Raw genomic sequence first — 21,205 nt, forward strand, 5'->3', positions numbered from 1 at the left:
AGGCAAGGGTGTTGCTATTTAATTAAATACACTTCTAGCCCCTCTGATCGCACTCAGAAAAATTAAAGCGAGAAACACATGGCTGTTGATTCAGGACGAGGCATGCAACTGCAACAACTGCAGTAAGAATGACCACAAACCTTCATCGCCTTTTCAAAGCCGATTGATACTGAAGGCTCTTACTGTCCAGTATCCATGAACTATGCTGGAAACACCACACCCCATTACTGGTGGCCTGAAGGACCAATTCAAAGGGGTCCAGGGAAGGAGGCAAAACTAAAGGAGCTGCAGGTGGCAACACCACACCTGCGCTCCTCAGGGATGAGCATGAGAAGGCTTGGAGCCTCCAAAGCAAGAGCAAATGGATGAAAAGGCTAGCAAGCTTTTGAGGTGTCCCTGCTCCATCCCAGGGGTGCCCACAGTAATTCCCATATTCAAATGTGACAAAATAACCTCCTTCGCTGCTGCGTTGTCCCCTCCTTAATTGAGGACCTCTGGCCAGCAGGCACCTCAGCCCTGCCAGCACCACGCACCCTGGATCTCCTGTGCACCAGGATGCATTTAATGGGAACACGTAAAGGCTGCTTTCCATTTTACAGTTTAGGAGCTACACAGGATGGGAAAATACATCCCATAAACAAACTGCTAAACAAAACAGGCTAAGCATGTACCACTCCAAACAAAAATAGACTCAAGCTAACCTCCACTTTTCAAGCATATGCCTCTGATGACAGCTTCGTTTAGAGCCGCTTATCCCACTTTCAGTTTTGAGTTTTAGGCTCTGCCACCATCGACAGCAGGTTCAGATGCCTCCCACGGCCCTCACAGCTCCAGGTAAGCCAAGAGCAGATGCAAATAAACCCAACGGGAGCTGGAGACCGGCAAGGGTGACCGAGGCAGAGGGGGCTGCATTGCCCTTCCCTGCTCCCACTCTGCGGGCGGTGGGAGGCAGCAGCAGCCTAGACGTTTCCAAAGGCTGCAGGACATGGACACGCCATCAGCTGGCTCAGGAACTGTCTCTGCAGGGACAGAAGGGGACATTGGGTGACAAAAGACTTGCACAGCAAGTATTTCAGGCAGACACTACCAGTCTCCCTCCCCAGAGCTGCCCTGGCAGCAGCCCCCATACCCAGCAGTTGAACCCTGCCACCCTGCTTGTGCCCAGAAGCAATTTCTCAAGCGCTCAAACTTTCTTATCCTCTTTCTTGGGTCTGCATGGAGGGCACGTTCCCCTGCGAATGCTTTTTCTGCCGAGATCCAAAGCTGTTGAAGCTGCGTGAAAGTAATTCCCACCCACTCCTACTGCCCCAGGAAGAATACTTCTTCGCTGGTTTTGCATAACAAACAGCTACATGCTTTTCCTTTTTCTCCTGAGAAACTCGGGCTTAGAGGAAAACACCCGGTGCAGTGCTAGTCCAAGATCAGACTTCATAAAGTTCCCTCTGCGATGGGGAGGGGGGCGGGGGACACATGCTACCGCAGAGATTAGACTGCAGCCTTTACTGATAACATTCAGTCACCCTGGCAGGCTGCAGCACACTGAGTTTGTAAAGCTCCTCGGGAATCCTTCAAGATGAAAGGTACAGTATGATACGGATGTATTATATCCATGGGCTTTGTTACAGCACACATTTCCTAGCACGGTTTTATTGCTAGAACACAAAGTTCAGCCAAAGCCCAGGGGCTCTTCAGGTGATGAATGCACCCCTACAGCCGCCCTCCGCTCTGCAGGGGTTGAAAAACGCTGGAGCCCCCGATGTGAACGTGGTAGATGGAGCAGCCAGCACCCTTCCAGCAACAGCGGGCAAGGACATGCCTGCACAGCTAAGGTCAATGTCATCGCTGCTGGATGTGCTTTCAGCCTGCAACATGTTTAACTCCCAAACATGCCTGTCAGGTCCCCAAAATGCCACTGCTGCGCTCGGCTTCTCTACGGCATCCCTATTCTTCAGCTGGACCCACCGCAGTGCCTCCTGTCCCAACAGCCATCCCAGGTAAGAGCTGGGAGGCTCCTGTGAGTTGAGTCTACCTTAATCAAGTGGTACCCAGCATTGGCATCCCATGAGAGGCCCTGAGCTGCCCACCTCAAGCACCTCCTCCAGCCAGGAGATGATGGGAGATGTTTGCCAGTGGGTGGCCCTCTGGCTGGGGCATCCCAGGCCACACCGGAGCCTGAACCAGCAGAAGCCCCAGGCACAGGGAGACTGAGATAAACCCCAGCACACTGCCGTGTGGGCCACCTCTCTTGATAAACACCTGTCACCTCCTGGGTGGGAGGGCAGGAAATGTTTCCTACTCTTTTTTTGAAGCCTAATTGATGCTTGAAATGCTGCAAATGTGTCTGTGGACCCAGCTTGACCATGGGCTGTCCAGTTTGGATGGCATGGAAGAGAGGGAGGGGAACGTGTATCCACCCTTTGGGTCACCTGCCCATCACCTCGCTCCTGGGCACTTCTCTGTCCAGATTTCCCAAGACATTAGAGGTAGATGAACAAGGAGCACGATGCCAACAAGAACATTTTCAGAGAAGCCTGGAAGGAATTCCCTGGGCATGTTACAGGGCGGGAAAAAGTGTTTAAACTCCTCTAACTTAAACAGATGAGAGGTACAAAGGACAAGACAGAAGTGTGATAGGGGTAGAAAGAAAAGGGACACATTCAGGATGTCTCAACAAGCCACAGAGCTCTCCAGGGCCACCACCCATGCTGAATCCACCACACAGGTGACTGCTCAGACCCAGCAAACCAAGGTGAAGGGTTCTCCACCTCCCTCCACCCCCACAGAGCAGCCTGTGCAAGGCAGCACCGAGTAACTGAGATTGAGGTGGGAACAATTGGCAGCATCTGCTGTATGTGCCCCTTCACCCCAGGAAGCCCATCTAAGTGGGAAACTTCCCAAGTGAGCAGACCTCACTCTGTGCGTGCCCCTTGAGTAATTAATTAGGTCAGTGGCATCAACTTTTACTCCAGCTCCCATCAGACCCCCAGGTAGCAAGGAGCAATAGGACAGCAAGCATGAATGGAGGTAGAGGCTTTTCAGCCTCAGCACACAGAGCTGGTGCTCCCTGGCCAGGGCAGACAAGCAGCAGGTCCTGGTCCTGGGCTGCAGAAAACATGCTCTGCTCCAGCCCTCTGCTCTGCTCCAGCCCTCGCCCCTGCTCCCACACACAAACTGTCCTGCGTTTGCCATCACGGCATGCTGCTGATACGGCAGCGGTGCATCAAGAAGCTGATGTTACTGAGCAGTTGGCTAGAGGCAAAAAAAAAAAAATTCCTATGCTGTTGCCAACTCCTATTTTCTGTCACTTGATCCCATATTTTAGGGATGTGCTGCACTCCCTGGAACACCAATCGCTTGAGAACCAGAAGGAGCAGCAAGGGAAGGATACGAGCTCTGAACGGCCTTGGGACCAACACAGCTGTGACTGCGGCAGCCGCAGGCACACTCTGCAATGCCAGCTCACGTTAGGCGAGTGCCTTGGCACTCAGCAGCCCTTGGGGCTGGCCAGGGAGCCCAGCTCATGCAGCAGAGCCAGGGCAGGGCTCCAGCCACAGGTGAGGCCACCCCGCTGCCCTACAGAGAGATATAAGGGAGCAGAGAAAGGAAAAAGAACCAAAGCCTCAAAGGTATCAGCACAGCTGAGCTCTTGTGAACATGCTCACGGCCAGCAGCAGGGCTGGGAGCAAACCTGGGGTCCCCAGAGCCTGCACCCCATTATGCAGTCCTGGGGCCACAAGCTTTTGGGAGGGTGGGTGCACATCTGCAGATAGTCCGTGGGGTCTTTGCAGCCAGGGCAGCACCCTTCCATAGGCATATCTCATCAGACTCGGAGAAAGAAAGGTAGCAGGCACCAAAATAACCAGCCTGTCCCCGAAGGCAGGCTGGAGCCAGGCATCCCCTCCGCCACTCGAGGATGGGGCAAGCACCCAGCCCCGGGGAGCCATGCTCTGCTCCCCCTCTGCTGCAGCTCATTAGTGCAGCTGGCAATACGATTTCTGTTTCATTCTCGTGCACTGGAAGAGCAGATGACTGTGCACGCGAGATGCGAGGCCCAGCGGGTCCCCTCTCCAGCACAGCGGCTCTCCTCTCCCTGCAGAGAGATGCACAGCTAACCTTTCCCAGCTCACCTCCCTGCGTGCAGCTATGCACGATGGCCCTTGCCTCCCCTCTAACAGGATCACTCCCATGCACATGGCTGGGAGCAACACCATCAGCTCAGTAATCTTCCTAAATACAGCAGTTACCAGGTGACTGGGAAAAAATCTCTTTTACTGCTGATGCTGCTAATGGAAAATTTCTCCCCTTTTGCTGCTGCTTTCAAAGCAAGTAGCGGTTTCATACAGACTTTGTCTTGCATGGAGATGGGAGAAATGGAAGCACAGAGGGAGGGGTGCAAGACTGGTGAGGAACAGATAATGAGAAACAGAGAACTCATACTTCTGTCTACCTCCTCACCAGCCGCCTCTGCTCCCACAGACAGAGCCCTGGCTCCAAATCTTATCTGCCCCATCTTCTCGCAGGCAGTCACAGCACAACCTCCTCCTGCAAGGAATCCCTCATTCCTCCTTGGACCAGACCACAGCGGGATAAGCACACTGGATGCATTCAAGAGCAGTGCTTCTTGCACAGCATACAGGGAAGATGCCCAAAGGGATCGATGGGCCAAAATCATTTACTCTTACGATTTTTTTCCCCTCACCTGCCTCCTTCCCAGGAGACAATCAGAAAGCCTCACCCACCCAGTCAAGATCACTGCTCGTCCCCTCTGTGTGCCATTCCGCTTCTTCAATACCATTAAGTGTCTCCATACTGTCTGGACACTGGAAACCCTAACAACATTAGCTGAGACCCGAGCAGCAGCACAAGCATTCAATTCTTTTAAGTGGCACCATTTCTTAAGCTGGTTACGCACAAGAATCATCTCTGCTCAATGCCGTCACCCACCGCACAGGTAGTGACAGGGCAGGACTGGGGAGCCACAAGGGAAGGCTGCCCGAGGCTCATCATTCCCCATTTCAGCTGGTTGCAGTTGGAGGAGGACACTCCCGACACGAGCTGTACTGTGGGCACTACAGGCGATGAGAGGCTTCAATCAAGACACTTCTATTTTCTTCACTTCTCCTTTCAGTCTCCAACCCCAGCCTACCCCCACACATTGCAAGGCAGTTTGGTGTGACGGTAGGTGTTTCTTAAAGCCACCTGCCGTCGCTAACATACACATCGAGGCAGCATAAGATCAATACCCTAATGTTCTCACAAGTGACATCAATCTATTCTCCTCCTGTCTCAGCCAGTCCCACGCCTGAACTCCCGTTACACCAGGAAAGCCCAAGGGCTCAGCCCAATTCACAGCCAGCCAACACCGCACATCAGTGCCGTGTCACTGAGGCAGCACAAAGGCTGGTCCGTCACACAGCCAGGGTTCACACTTGGAGGGCTTAGAAAGGAAAAGACAGCAAATTTTGGAGGTAACGCCTAACTGTGTGGTGGCACTCGGAGGTCACTCACCTCCCCAGCCCCCACAGAGAAATGCAAGTGCCCCACCTAATTCTGATGAAAAGCACACATTTTTTTTTCTTCCAGCAGAAGAGCGATAAAGGTCTCTGGCTCACAGACATCATGGAAAAGCCACCACCGTCCCATGGGAGGAAGAGGGAGCAGAGGACAGCCCCAGCTGTCAGCCTCTCCGCTACTCCACGGTTCAGCTGCAGTAAACCGGCTCCTCTCTCTATAGTTAATCTTCTGTTGCCACTAGCTGGTCAACATGGGTACTCTTGAAAAGCAGCAGCTCCCCGAGTACAGCCTGCCACTCAGTTACAGACTCCCAGTTTTAACTGGGATTCTCACCCCAGAAAATACCTGAGATGAAGCAAAAACCCTGCAAGTCCACACCCCACCGTGCTGGACCAGCTACGCTCAACCTTGCCTTTGGGGAGGGAAGCAGTCATCTGAGGACAGACCCATTTTCATGGGCACTTGGTGCCTACAGCCTTTTGGGGTGTTACAGAGCTCGCCTCTCCTGCAGCAGCCCCAGCGGGCACAGCTCGAGCTCAGGACCCACATCACTGGTACCACCCCAGCCCGAGCCGGGCCCTCCTTCCTTCCCCTTTCAACTACAAGAACCCAACGGCCTGGAAAGGTTAAGTAATCACATAGCTTCACACGAGGAGGGGAGGAAATTGCTACCAGAAGGTTCTCCCCTTTCCTACACCCTCCCCAGGCAGCCCAGGCACCGGGGACCTGGCCCAGACCCCATGACCACACACAGCTGTGGGTGGGCATGAAGGGGAAGGGAAGCAGTCATTCCTCTCAGGTCTATCTCCCCCCCCAGCCCCCATCCCAAGGAGCCCACTGACACATCTTATCTTCACTGTACAGCCTCAATGAGGCTTTTTGGCTCCCTCCACTTGCCTGGTGGGAGATGTGATACTTTAAACCTTGGGAAGAGCCAGACAAAGAAAAATAAACAAACAAACAAAAAAAAATACCAACACTTGATTTCACCCAACCTCTGGCCAGATATGCGGTGCAGCTCGTCAAGTCTACCAGGAGGCAGTTAACAGCAAAGGGAGGTGTTGAAAGCAAACTTTGCTGTTGGCTCTCTGCAGAGACAACCCAGTTTTTAGATGCTGTGCCCTGATGAGTAGAGTCTCACGCCAGGCACAGGCTCTCTCTGCTACCCGCCTGCTGCTGCTGCATCTCACGGGCCAGCTCAAAGCAATGAATGGTGCTTCCAAACAGTGGCATCAAAAGGCATCAGTGGCAGCCACGCTCCCTAGGTAACCCTCCAGCCTCTCCACCCCGCTGACAAAAGCAAGGGTGGCAATCCCCTGCTCAAGCGCTGTCCCTTATTTCAATGCATTCTTACCCTAAAGAGAAGTTTGAGTTACAAGATGGCTTCAGGAAAAGTTAAGAAAGAAGATAAAAGAAGCAGCCCCGAACTGCTGAGGAGATGGAGGAGCTGCACAGCTTCAAGAAGTGGGGGATAATGAGCAGCCACACGCAGGGGCCACGGTGGGACACTGGCAACATAGATGCACAAGCACCCTTTCTGCCACCCACCAAAACAAAGCACCTCGTAGCACTGCAGATGCCCGTTAAACAGCATCCATTAAAGCCATTTATGAGAAGTGTATAGTAAACTGTTCTTACGTAAGCCACTACCGGGTAAGAGCAGTGGTGAAAATTTGTCTGCCTCTTTCCTTCTCTCTCCTCTATATATATCTGCTCACACATAGACAGAGCTCATCTAAATTAGCTCAGAAGCTAACTGCCTTCATTCCCTGAATTGCACTTAAAGCAGGCAACGCTGCTCATGGAGCAGCTATTGTACAGAACACATGGCTGCTGACTAAATCAAGATACATACCTTAGAGAGACCTCATTGTACAAGAATAAAGTCAATGATAGGCTGCACCATTCGCCAGCGTAACACTAGAAGAATTAAAGGGGAAGGGGGGGGGGGGGGCAGGGGAGGGGGGATACCGCAAAGCATCAGTTGTATCCAAGGTTAAGGAAAGGGCAGGATGCTTTTTCAGGGCAGGAGATGCACAGCAATTCATATGCACTGGTGGCAAAGTTACATTTGTCATTTCCTGCCACCGCTGCGCTTTGCTGGGTAATTTTATAGTAATGTAACTGGGTGGTAGGGGGCGAAACGTCCTCCTGGTCTCCAACACAAGAGAGAAAAAAATAAACTGAGGCGCAGGAAATACAGAAACTGAGAGAGCCAGCTGAAGGGCTGCTGAGCATACCGTTCAGCAGCAGGCCCGAGCCGCAACCCGGGAAGGATGCGACGCAGAAGCAAAGTTTCCTGCCTCAGTTGGGAGATGAAGAACCCACTCCCTGCTGGCCACCCACCTGCTCGCAGGGGGCTGCGTGCGGGCCATGTGCATGTGGGCTGCATGTGCCTGGGCCATGTGCACGTCTGGGCCGTGTGCATGTCTGGGCTGTATGTGCATATGTGGGCTGCACGTGCCTGGGCCGTGTGCACATCTGGGCCGTGTGCACGTGCCTGGGCCGTGTGCATGTGGGCTGTATGTGCCTGGGCTGTGTGCACATCTGGGCCGTGTGCATGTGCCTGGGCCGTGTGCATGTGGGCTGTATGTGCCTGGGCCGTGTGCACATCTGGGCCGTGTGCATGTGGGCTGTATGTGCCTGGGCCGTGTGCACATCTGGGCCGTGTGCACGTGCCTGGGCCGTATGTGCCTGGGCCGTGTGCACGTGCCTGGGCCGTGTGCATGCAGGCTGTATGTGCCTGGGCCGTGTGCATGTCTGGGCCGTGTGCATGTGGGCTGTATGTGCCTGGGCCGTGTGCATGTGGGCTGTATGTGCCTGGGCCATGTGCACGTCTGGGCCGTGTGCACGTGCCTGGGCCGTGTGCATGCGGGCTGTATGCGCCTGGGCTGTGTGCACATCTGGGCCGTGTGCATGTGGGCTGTATGCACCTGGCCGTGTGCACATGCCTGGGCCGTGTGCACGTGGGCTGTATGCGCCTGGGCCGTGTGCACATCTGGACCCTGTGCACGTGCCTGGGTCATGTGCATGTAGGCTGTATGTGCCTGGGCCCTGTGCACACCTGGGCTGTGTGCACGTCTAGGCTGTATGTGTCTGGACCCTGTGCATATGTGGGCTGCATGTGCCCAGGCCGTGTGCACATCTGGGCTGCGTGCATGTTCCAGGCTGTGTGCATGTGTCCAGGCTGTGTGCACATGCCTAGGCCCTATGTGCCCAGGCCGTGTGCATGCCCGCTGTATGTGCCGGGGCCATGTGCACACGGGCTGCATGTGCTGCGTGTGCCCGGGCCGTGTGTGTGCGTTCTGCGTGTGCCTGGGCCATGTATGTGCCCACTGCGTGTCCCCGGGCCGTGTGCGTGCGCGCTGCTTGTGCCCGGTGCCGGGGCTGCCGGCAGAGCCGGTGCTGCTGGCGGAGCATCTCCGGGCTCCCACCACCCCCTAGCGGGCTCGCGCGCGCCACTCGCGACCCACGGACGGCGCGGATGAGCCCGCGGCTGCTGCTGCAAGCACGCCGTGGGCCAGGGGTCGTCTGCACAGGGATTTCCTAGCGCTGCTCTCTCCCGTCTGTCATGCAGCAGCTCCTGCAGACCAGGCTTCCCTGCAGGCAGGGGTGCAACCCTGCAAGCTCTCACTTTATGCGCTTATACTTACTTATGCTTAAATTAATTAGATGTCGTATTGCCAGGGAACAGAAAAAGTTGCTTCCTCCCTAGAAGGAGGAATCCCTTAAAGAAAAGGGACACGGAGCACTGCACATGCTCTGTACCAGCCACCAACTCAGAGCATCTATCCCCTGAGCCTATTTTAACTTGGTCTGCCCTTAAAAAAGAACCAGCAGAAGCTGTGGCGCTCGGGGACATGGGTTAGCAGTGGACTTGGCAGTGTTAGGTTTGCAGTTGGGCTCGATCTTAAAACCTAAATTATTCTGTGATTCTAAGTTTCACACTGCTGCAAACAAGGCTCTGGCATCTGCGAGCCTTTAGCTACAGTTCCCCCACCCTCCTTTAGCACAAGAGAGGCACAGGAACCGCTCCAGCGCCAGAAGACATATTACACTGGGAGTTGCTGAGCAGGCCCAGGACTACAGACTGCCTGCTTAAACACAGGTAAGGTTTTATTTTGTGCTTCCTGGCCTGGAATGACTTTTCAGCCCTGCAGAATGGTGTAGCCTCAATTTATTCTCAACTTATGTCCATAGCATAAGCACCAGGACTCAGCTCTGCCTGCTTTATGCTTTGCTTTTTTTTTTTTTTTTTTTATAGTTTCAAAAATCCCTCCAGACTGCCAGCCAGGGTGGCTGTCGTGAGGTGTGCTTTGAGAGGTCTTCCTAACCCCTCCTTACCCCACAAAGCCAGAAAGCGGTCTCTGCTAGCAACATCAGCTTGCTCTCAGACATCTAGGAGCCCTCAACACATTTGCAATCAGCAGGACATCAGCTCTTTACATGCCTTCCTGAGCTCAGGCCCAGAAAGCAACTAAAGGTTTTCAGCAACGTGCATAAATACATATAAACATCAGAAATCACCTAGTGATAAGACTTTGGCAAACAGAAGCCAGCGTTCAAATCACTCCCTGCCCCCAAGTCACCCCGAAGCCATCCCACTGACCTCCTACATGTAACGTGATTTTCACCTCCAAGAGCCCATTACCAGGCGGCAGCAGCTCTCAGGTTCCCAGCGACGAATGAACTTAGAAAAGGATGCAGGGGGGGAAAACCACCACAGAAAACTCCAGCCTTACTTCCTGCCAGCAGAAATCCTCTACACAGCACTCGCCCAGAAAAGAGTTAACTGTGAGCAAGACTCAGTTGCCACACCAGGAGATGGGATGAAATGCAACAAATTTGAAATATCAGAGCATCCACAGCAATTCACGAGCTAGACCTTGGGAAAGGACAAGTGTTTTACCTTCTCTGGAGGCAACGTGCTGATTAATTTCAGGACTGTGATGAAGCTATCCCACCATGGGCAAAGCTTCCATTTATCTTCCAATCTGCCTGATGCCTGTGGGTTCAGGGAAACAGGAGGGGATGTTTCGGGGTCTTTTGTCTGTGAAGGGGCAGCAGAAAACCCCAGAGTTTTGCACAAGACATGCTACATATTCAACAGTCATGCATAACCAATATCCCAGGCAAGGAAAAGAGAATTTTTTAGATCAAGACATGGTCTTTTTACTGGCAGTTACTCACAGAAATAGGATTTGCTATACGAGATCATGTCTCTGATCTATCAAGACAAATTCCTCTCCTCCAAATTGAGCTATTACCTAAGCTATACACAGAGGGGTTTCTTTGCTTTCCAATATATTTAGATCAGTGCGCAATTCACACCTGGTCCCTGAAGAAAGTGTACTCTAATCTGAAAATTCAACTCTGTGAACCATGAAACTTCTTGTTACTTTTAATCACTGTAAGGTAAATGTCATTCCTACTAAATCAAAGCTTTGATTTTCCCCTTTTATTACTTGAAATAGAGTACCTGGTTTGTTTGGGATTTTTGCAAGTGACCAACCGTGTCTAAGGAAGCCACACTGCAAAGCCAGAACCCAAGAGGCTCAAGAAGTACCATCAACTTATCCATTACGGGCACTTGCTACAAGAACGCTTCACAGAAGGTAAAAGGACAGGACCGGGAGGCACAGCCAGGCATTTTCCTACCCCGGCACATCGCACCCAGCACAAGGCAGTCGCTTCCGCAGGCCAGGGGAAGGGACTTGCGGTGGGTGCCCCAGCCAGACTGCGGCGGGCACACCTCAGCACGCCTGATGCATGCAGGGCGATGCACTGGAAGCCACAACCAGAGGTGGGTGTCAAGCAGTATCTCGGACCCGACGTTAAGCAGGTACTCAAATTAACCTCGGTTCAGGCACCAAAAAGCAGAAAGCTAGTGGATCAAGAAGAGATCAACAAAAAACCTTGGGTGACCCGGCAGAGTAAACACCGCGCTGTTCGTGCGGCATTCCGAACAGTTCCCGTGGAAGATGCCCAGGATGGTTAAGGCACAGAAAAAGATAAAAGTGACAAGAGACGGCTCGGGCACCCCGGCTGAGCCAGTAGGATCAGGCATCAAGAAGTACGACAACAGAATTATTTCTAGTCCCATCCCCCTCCCCACAGAAGCTGAGACAGTAGCAAAGTCTGCAGGCGGCTGCCACAGACCCAGGCGCTGGAGTTGTGCGTGAAGCAAGAGCGAGCTTCGGGAATTAAGACGAAGCATTTATAAAATCAGGCTCTGGCTAGAAAAGCAGCCTCTCCTGTTCTCCCAGGCTCGGCGGTACCTCCTCCAGGGCTAAGCGTTCAAGTCGGAGCACAAGAGGCAGCACCCATCACTTTATAGCCTGAGTGGAGCTGCTCTACTCCCAGGGCTTCCAAGAGGGAGCAACCCTCAGGCCCTGCTAAAAAATCCCTCCCCAGCAGAAAAAATAAATACATATATAAACAAACAAACAAACAAAAAAAAGCCACCAGGGTGCAGCAAGGGCAGGGTTAGAGAGCTCCAAAACACAACCCAGCAGCCCACGGCGAGGGGAGGCTGAGCAGAAACCCCGGCGCAGCGGGGAGAGCCCGGGGCCGCCCGTCCGCAGCGGGATGCTCCGCGCCCCGGGGCAGCGCGGCGGCGGGGCAGGGGGGCCCGGGGGCGGCGGGCCCCGGGGACAGGGGCAGCGGTGCCTACCGAGGGTGAAGAAGGGCAGCTCGGTGTTGTCCAGGTCGTCCTGCACGGCGACGCGGCCGGGCAGCTCGCTGCGGACGAAGAGCAGCAAGCGGGAGTCGGCGGCGGCGGCGGGCGGCGGGGCTCCGCTCCAGCTGATATCGTTCTCCCGGAGCACCGGCAGCGTGGACACCGTCACCGTCTTCACTCGGCAGGGACCGGGGGTCTCCCGCGACGCCGCCGCGCCGGGCCCGCCGCCCAGCATCACCGGCGGCGGCAGCAGCAGCAGCAGCAGCAGCAGCAGCGGGGGCGGCGCGGCGGCGAGGCGGCGGCGCGGCGGAGCGGCCATGCCGGGCCGGAGCCAGGCGCAGGAGAGCCGCGGCGCGGGGAGGCGAGCGGAGCCGGGCGCACTGAGCCGCCCCAGCCCGCCGCCGCCGCCGCCGCCCGGCCCCGCCTCCCGCCCCGCCCCGCAGCCCCCCGCCCCGTTCCGGGGACCCGCCGAGCCGCTGGACCCGCCGCTGCTCGCGGGGGAGCGCCCGCCCCCGCCCCGGCACCGAGTCCCGCCGCTCCCCGCGGCGGCCTGACCGGCTGCGCACCGGCCCCCGGCCCGCACCTTCCCGCTGCCCCGGGCGCCTCGCCTCCTCTTCCTCGCCAAACCGGGCTCTCTGCCTCGGGAGCGTCGCCTCCTCTTCCTCAGGGAGCCCGGGCTGCTGCCCTGGGCACGTGGCCTCTTCTTCCTCACAAAACCTGGCTCGCTGCGCCAGGAGCATCGCCTCCTCTTCCTCAGAAACCTGGGCTGCTGCCCTGGGAGCATCGCCTCTTCCTCCTCACAAACCCAGACTGCTGCCCCAGGAGCATCGCCTCCTCTTCCTCACAAAATCCAGGTTGCTGCCCTGGGCACATAGCCTCTTCTTCCTCACAAAGCCTGGCTCTCTGCGCCAGGAGCATTGCCTCCTCTTCCTCCTGAAACCCAGACTGCTGCCCTGCGAGCATCCCCTCTCCCTTCTCACAAAATCCAGCTTGCTGCACTGGGCACATGGTGTTTTCTTCCTCACAAAACCTGGCTCACGGCACCAGGAGCATAGCCTCCTCTTCCTCCTCAAAAACCCAGACTGCTGCCTTGGGAGCATCGCCTCCTCTTCCTCACAATACCCAGCTTGCTGCCCTGCAAGCATCCTCTTTTCCTTCTCACAAACCCAGCTTGCTGCCCGTGGCACATGGCCTCTTCTTCCTCGCAAAACCTGGCTCTCCCTCCCACCTCTGGCCCCATCTGGCTGCCTGCCTCACACCCGCAGCCTCCCCCCACCCCCCCCCCACCCCCACTTCCCTCGGGCACTTGCCCGGTGCAGCAGCACAGCAAGATGTGCCCATGAGCTCTGGGTAGTTATTACGCTTCCAGAAGGTGCCCAGGGCACGCCAAGACAGCTTGCGCTGATGAGCCTGGAGGAGACAAACCGGGGACTTAACAGGGAAGATTTTTGACCTCTCCTTTAACAGCCAGTGTTTAAATGGGAGCCAGAGGGATAAATGATGCTGGGGTCTGATCACAGGTCCCTACACCCATCCGTCTCATGGATGGCCGGTGCCACCTGAGGGCTTGAGGACAAACCAGGTGAGCTCCTCGGCCGTGGTTTTGGCTCACGCTCTGCCTTGAGCCGCGACAGAGCCAACTGGCTCTTCCAGCAGGTAGCTGGTATTAGTTTTGGAGGCAAAGCCTGTTCGTACAGGCAAAATGGACATGGTTAGCCCCAGAGCCGCGTGAACCCCTGCCCACAGGCAGCATGACTAACGGAGACAAGGAGAGGCAGCCTACGGTAGTTATGAGTCAGTGAGTCACAACAATTTCCTAGTGACTGCTAATCTACCTGATTTTATTTGTAGATGTACATATAAAAGAAGATGTCAAAACCCTAACAAAGCACACTTAATGCTCAGGCTTATATTATTTCCACAAGCTAATTAAGATCAATTCATCACATGCCTATTGAGGTAAAACAGCCTTCTGAGATACCTAGGTCATCAAACGTTAAAACCACAATGATGGCAAAGAACGCAAAACCCAGCAAACAAACAGCATGAGCCCCCGCTCCTGGAGTGGCCACAGCTCCAGCTCACAGCCTGAACAGCCTGCAGCCCCCACCCCAAGTGTTGGTGTGAGTACGCTGCCTGTCTCCAACTACAGGAACAGAGAGAAAGCAAAAAGGGCTCACCCGCAAACAGTCAACTAGTTACAAAATATTTAATGTGGGACCCCAGCTCTGCCTAACTGGGAGGGATGAACTTTCCAGGCACGCTGGGGAAAAAAAAGAAAAAGTCAAGCAAAAATGCAATCCTAAATGTCAGCTGTCGGTTGGGAAAACTGTGATGGTAGAAGTTTTTTCTCCTTTCTTTCCCCTCCTTTTTCTCTTTTGCTTTTTTGTTTCTTTTTTGTTTTTTTTTTTTTTGTTTTTTTTTTTTTTTTAATAGGGAAAGGACAGATTTTTGAACTGCCTTAGGCTGTTGTCAGTACGTGTACTAATTTCCAGGCATTAGCAGTGTGTGCGCTGATAACTTTTTCATAGTTTTGAAAACTCTCCTAGGCAAAAAGAGCAAAGAAGCAAATCTGCATAGTAGGCAGTATGTCTGAAAAGTGAAGTACATTTTTCATGGTTTTTTTAGAACTGGAAATCCTGAAAAATATCTATTTCTGTTTAAGGCCCCATCCCTGTTATGTACTCTCCCGGTAGCCCCTTGCTCTGTGTGTGTGTGTCAGAAGCAGAGGCTTCTTTCTGCTGTCGAGTACCAGAGGATTTTGGCAAGGGGTTGTCCTTGAGGTGGGAATGGGATCCAGAGATACCTTCTGCTGTCACAGCTCTGGGCAGCCTGCTTTGGGCTGCAGGGGTTTCTTCTTTAGTTTTGCCCATGGATCCGGCTGGATTGGCACGGAGGACACATGTTTTAAGTGTATCCAGATGTTCTCTGATCTAGCATATGCCACCGAGCATCGAGGTGAATTTTTTTGGGGGTTTAGAGCTGAAAAGCCAACGATCAGGAGACGTAAGTTCAAATGCCTGTTGTGCTACTGACTGTCTGACCCTGGGCAAACCCTGAGATACCAGAAAAGAGCTGTGAGGGACCTTGAGGGGTTGTCTTGTCTGCGCCCCTACCCAGAGAACTGAGCAGCTCTCCATACATCATTCAACCCTATTTTGCCTTGCTGTCTGTATCCACAGAGTACTGCTAACTGTCTCCCGAGAAGCACACTGAGATTTTTGCAAGTCCTCCTGTACAAAGGTAGACACAAAGATAAAGGGGAATGTTCTGCAGACGGCTGCCTTTCAGTGGGTTCATTCAGTTTAGCCTGGATCCTTCCTGATGCAAATCTTTGTTCTCATTTTGGGAAGAAAAGGATTCCACCTGCGTTTTTGTTCCAAAGAATTAGGCTAAACACGAAGTTTCACCATTTGAAAACCACCAATGATCTTCCCAAAGGGAAACACATAGTCCTGGTTTACAACTGAGGTGACAGGTTTCTATTACCCTCCCCAAGCACCGTTAAACGGCAGGGACAAAGTGAAGCACATCACACTAACAAAGTTTTGCTCACTAGCAAAGTATTCTAGGAACACTTAGAGAAGTTTGCTTAAACTTGCTAAATTTGGGATACTTTAAGTCCATACAAACTGTGGATTTTCAAGCCAATTGCATAACCCAGATTTCTATTTCTAAATGAGGCCCATTTTTAATATCTTTTTCTTATGCTTCATGGATCCAGCCTTTCCTCAGGGAAGTCAGCGACTGCCTGACCATCAATTTCAATAGCATCAGGGCCAAGGAAGCAGTAAAAACTGCCATTCCTAGCAAAAACTCCAGAATGAAAATGGAAATCATCTAAGAAGTGAAAATGCATTAAATTGACAAGACCCATCTGGGTAGGGCGTGATGGGGGGATCTGACGGGTTGTCAGGAGACACCAGCTCCGTTCTCACCTCAGCTGCTGACTGTGCGGTTTTGGGGGCAAATCCCTTCTATTTTCTACCCTTGAGGTTTGTATGCCCTCTTACATACAGAAACTCAAGAAAATAATTAGTTGTTACCATAATAGATAAAAAGGGATACGGAGAGCTGCAGGAATTGTAGCAGTAAATCCCAAGTATGGGGTTTTCAGTACAAAAAGCACAGACATTCTCGGCATGAGCTGGGAGTTTCTCTGCTATTGATAGTGGGCTGTTATCAGGTGGAGCAGCCTCTAGAAGCAGAGAGAACATATGTTGTGTGCCATGCGAACCGGGAGCCTTGGCTATGCCTACCTTATGTCTGCATCTGCCTACATTCATACCCAATTTTCACCTGAGTGGATTTTTTTAGCAGGAACTTTGAGAACTCTTCTAATTTTTATTCCCAAGCAGAGAAGCTCAGCCCCAGGGTCACTTTTTTCTGTATGACTATACCCCAAGTGGGGTTTGGGAAAACCTGTGGTTTTGTGCCTCTGTAGGGAACTTTGTGCAGATGTTTTGCTGGGAAACGCTTAAAATGTCTATACTATCTAAATTTAAAAAGGATGGGAAGGGAAGGGGAAAAAAAATAATAAAGAGTCATTCTCATTTAAAGGGTCACAGATGAAGCATCCTTCGACTTTCAGTCCTGTGAACTGCCTTTCTGGACACCCAGAACTAATGCATCTTTTATCGGCTGGCACAGAGAAGGAGGTTATTGCAAAGATATCAATAGCAGCTTTCTGAAGTGGTTTTCAATTGGTCCCATTACCAAAGAGATGTACATACAGCAGCAATCATTAAAATGCACTATGTATTTACAATATAGAGAACAATTTATGTCTGTAATGTGTATCACAAATCCTCCTGCTAGCAAGTGGAAGAGAAAGTAAGTCATAGAGCTATGATGTAATCAGAGGCTTATATTTCACCCTGCAAGAGTCACATCAGCATTAATAACTCCACTAAAGAAGTGAAAAGGGTTTTTTATATATATTCTGAAGGAAACACCACAAAATTAATTTTGTTTCTAAGCTGCAGTGTACAAATGCTGGTCCACAGCCATATGGTATCTGACTGTGGTCCACAACCACATGGCTCAAGCTGTGCTTTTGTCAGCTCTCACAAGCAAACCAAGAGACAGGCTGGGTCAGCAATTCAGAAAAATGCCTCCTGGGAGAGCGAGCGAGGGGATGCAGAAAGTGCCCTTTGCAATTCCTTAGGTGACATTCTTGCTTCTAGGTTAATAGTGAGCCAACAGACCCCTCGCTGTGCACAAAGCTACAGGAGATGTTGTCTTTCTGAAACAGCATCAAACTAGGAGCTTCCTGACCACTTGCAGATAAGCACCCTGAGGGACGCTCTCCTGGCTTTAGCTTCCCTGCTTTTACAGCCAGGAGCAGCTGAATTTCCTCCTCCCTTCTCAAATACAAGTAGCTGGTTCCTGCCTTTCACCGGATAGCCATGAAACCGTGCTGTGCACTGGGAAACCGCCACTGGGCTCAGTTTAGAAGGCCCTGGAGCAGTAACAAGGGTCTGCAGAATTTGTACAGCTAAAAAAGGCTGTTAAGCATCTTGCGTTGAGGTACAGATAAACGGTTACATTACAAATAACAGCCTTGACTTACCCAGGTGGGATGGTTGTAGTCAGGCACCTGTCGCTATGGCATCAGGGCATTTTCTAGTTTTCCCCCCCTTGAGTGGTATCATCCTGCACTACCTCCCACTTGATAACTCAGCCTGGAGCGCCCTGGGGTTTTAGCCAGATGTTGCTTGTGTATGGTGTCAGCAGCGTGCTAGGCACATTCAGGACCAAAGCCACACTGCAAAGGGACCTTGCACACCCAAAGGCGAGCCCTTACTCAGGCAGCTGGAGCCAGGCAGGTGCCTTGCCACAAGCCCCCTCCCCAGACATTGCTAGAGGGAGGCATGGGCCAGCCTAGCTAGCCAGTGCTCTTAAGGAGAACCCAGGGACAACTGGAAAGCAGGCTGTTGCTTGAGCCAAAGCCCAGGGAATGAGGCTGTCCCTTCCCCTCCTTCAGTACTGTGCAGCCACTCCATCACTGCCTGCCCTTCATGAGCAGTAACAGCCTCCAGCGTGGCTCCTCTTCTTCCCAAGATGAAAGAAACCTTAAATGCATGTAACTCTTGCACTCTACTTAATTAATCAGCTTTTGCATTACAAGTGAAACTTCTTTGATGCATGAAATATTAAGGAGCAGCAAAGGGAGGGGAAGGAGAAGGGAGAGGTATTGTCTTTCACTGCTTCAGAGATGGGTGGGCTGAGGGACCCAGAGGCTAAACTGCAGACAGTGCATCTGCAGCAGATCTGTCTGCCCAGATAGATGCCAGTGAGCAAAGGATTTCCCCTGCACTTCTTGCTTCTCAAGCATATGGTTTTCACTCCGTGTTCAAGCTGTACATGCTCACCAATGTTTGCACACACAGGCACAGGAAGGGGACAGTGCCCGATTAAACTTTTATGAAAAATAATCTCTGGTTGTTTCATTGTTTTTTATCTAATGATGGCTGCAAGAAAGTGAGGCAAAATGAGTCTTTGCAGCAAAGAAACAGCTCCATTCTGGAAAACCCAGACGGGCTTTTAGTCAGATGAGGCTCTCCCAAAGGATGCGTGAGTAGTTATCTGTGTTACGGGTTTGCAAGTGCCATTTCCACACTGAACTGTGAAGGAGAGACAGCAGAAATCCACACGTCAGTGTGGATATTACAGCAGCTCTCGATAGTGCACAGTGAGAATTTAGTAACACAGTACCAGGTGTGTGCAACACCAGAGAGCCACGCTGCTCTAGCATCCCCGAACCCTTTTCTCCCAAGCCACCACACCAAGTCACCTTTCGAGAGCCAAAGCAGAACGCAGGGTCTCTTCACTTTCCACCCTGCTCCTTCTCAGCTGACACATTCAAGAGCCAAGCTGGCTTCTGAAAATGCGCCTGTCAGATCAGACCTGCTTGTACAGAACCACCAGTTTCCCCGGAGCATCACGATGGGCCTGGCTGCTGCACAGCCCAAGCCAAGCAGCCAGGTAACAGGCTCTTCGTAAACAAATGGCGATGGTGTAGCCTGCATTCGCTGTATAAAGGGTAATAAATGAATAAATGGGTTAATTATATCCACCACAGAATTTAATTAGACCATCTCTGTTCACTCTGCTTCAGCCAGAATCTCAATTATAAATCTTTATTTTCAAGGTTTTACAGCTTGGACATAAAAATTTGCTCTGGGCTTAAACGCGACACACAGGGTCTTCTGTTCAGGGACTGCTCCAGTTTTTTAAGCAATCTTTTTAAAAAAGGTCAGGTTGAGGGACCAGATGGCTCGAGGGGAAGGTAATGAAGATGCAGGGCTTTTCTGAAAGAGGTGGCTGGCTGAAACTGTGGGCAGCTTAACAGAGCTGAGGCATTATTAAAGGCTGCTGGGTGAAAGCACGCTCAACTGTCCCCAGTCCCTGACAGGCAGGAGCCCTCATTGCAAAATGAAACTGGGGCTCCTGCTAATTGGCATCCCCACTCCCCATCAGCAGAGAGCAGGGACTGCAGGGGCTGGGGAGAGGGGTCCCCCCCAGGCAGCCACGGCAGGGCCAGGCAGGGGAAGCTCACACACCTGCATCCAGCACAGGGAATGTGCTCCAGGGCTGTCAGGTGTGTGCTGGCTGCTCCCCCCAGTGCAACCAGAATCACTCCTCTCCTCCTCCTTCTCAAAGGCCTGCTCCCAGGGGAGGAGGAGAGCCGGGTGACCCGGAGTAGCTGAAAACCAGAACGCAAATTAGAAACTACTCCACTTTTTAAATTGTTATGATTTTGAGGGTAATTTAGGACCCGCCTTCTGCTTTCTGGAGTTGACAGTATTGAAATCCAGTACTTCTGTCTTGTTAAATGTGCTCTGAAATATTCTGATCATTTTAAAATGTCAATAGTGTTACAGAAAAAAACAGGAAACATGTTTACCGGCAGCAGAAGCATCTACAGTCTCAGGTCACATCCTCATTCAATTTGACATATGTTATTTTTTATTCCCTCATTGAGTTAATTACTTGATTTGCTTTTCCTGCCCTATGCCAAACCCCCACCTCCCTCCGAGTGAAAACAAAGATTGCCAGCAGGGACCAGGTCTCCGCAGCCAACGCCACTGCCAAGGCTCCTCACCCTGCTAGTGAAGGCTGTCACCAGGCAGTCCCCCTGCATAAGAACTGGTCATCCCATCTATAGCTATGCTCAGCACATATTTTTTAAGAGCACTGCAGGCACCTGTTCATTTTCTACAAGCTTTGGTCACCCTGGCACATCAGCGTGTTTTGCAAAGATTTTTTCCAGCCACACCCCACCCCAGTACTGTTATTCTGCACATACAACATGTCCTAAATACATTCCCATTTGGTAAACCAGAACAAATCTATTAGGTAAGTCAGATTCCAGTACTGCTGAATACATATTTAACCAGCAGATCACAACAGTTTATTGTCTGGTTAGTGCACCATAGACTTTAACCCTTAGGAAACATTGGCATGCATCAGGCAGCCAAATTACTGCTCAGAAAGCTATGATATATAGCATGAATTACCGGTAATAAAGAAAAAGATATATGGGATGGATTAATCAAATCATAAATTTCTTAAATCTCTATGGCAGTCCATAAATCAATTTTGGCTGTAGGTTTCTGGCCCTTATTCAACGTATAATATAAAGTAGAGATGACCTACGTGTGCAGAGCACTTTTTTGGTGGCCTGTTGGGAAACCCTGGCTAAATATCAGAGCAAACAAACATCTTTTTGAAAAACATTATGTTCATGTACTTCAAGCTGTACCATTGAAAATGTATGCACTTTTTGGAAGGTGAAGGTAAAAGGTGTATGTTTCCACACGAAGAGTTAAACCAGACCCAGAACAGATACTACTGGGCCAGGCTAGACATGGCACAGCTTAGATCAACTTTAGCTTCATGAAACAGAGACAGGCCTTTTCTAAGCACAGGTGACTATCCTACCCAGGTCTACCAGCTATCCTGATTTTTTAGGTGTTTGCCCCATTTTGTGTGCAAAGCAGCTGAAAA

At 51.9% G+C, this 21,205-nt stretch overlaps 1 protein-coding gene across 1 annotated transcript in view; it reads right to left on the reverse strand.

Moving 5' to 3' along the window:
- ASTN2 (astrotactin 2) overlaps positions 1–13,461 on the reverse strand; it is a 366,433-nt gene extending 352,972 nt beyond the window's left edge. Inside the window, exon 1 of the mRNA XM_080402294.1 lies at positions 12,188–13,461. Coding sequence (XP_080258420.1) covers positions 12,188–12,977 — 790 coding nt within the window. The 5' untranslated portion in view covers positions 12,978–13,461. The remainder of the gene's footprint in view (positions 1–12,187) is intronic.
- Positions 13,462–21,205: the final 7,744 nt, after the last annotated feature.

Source organism: Falco punctatus (assembly GCF_963210335.1).
Source record: "Falco punctatus genome assembly, chromosome: 9".
NCBI classification, from domain to species: domain Eukaryota; kingdom Metazoa; phylum Chordata; class Aves; order Falconiformes; family Falconidae; genus Falco; species Falco punctatus.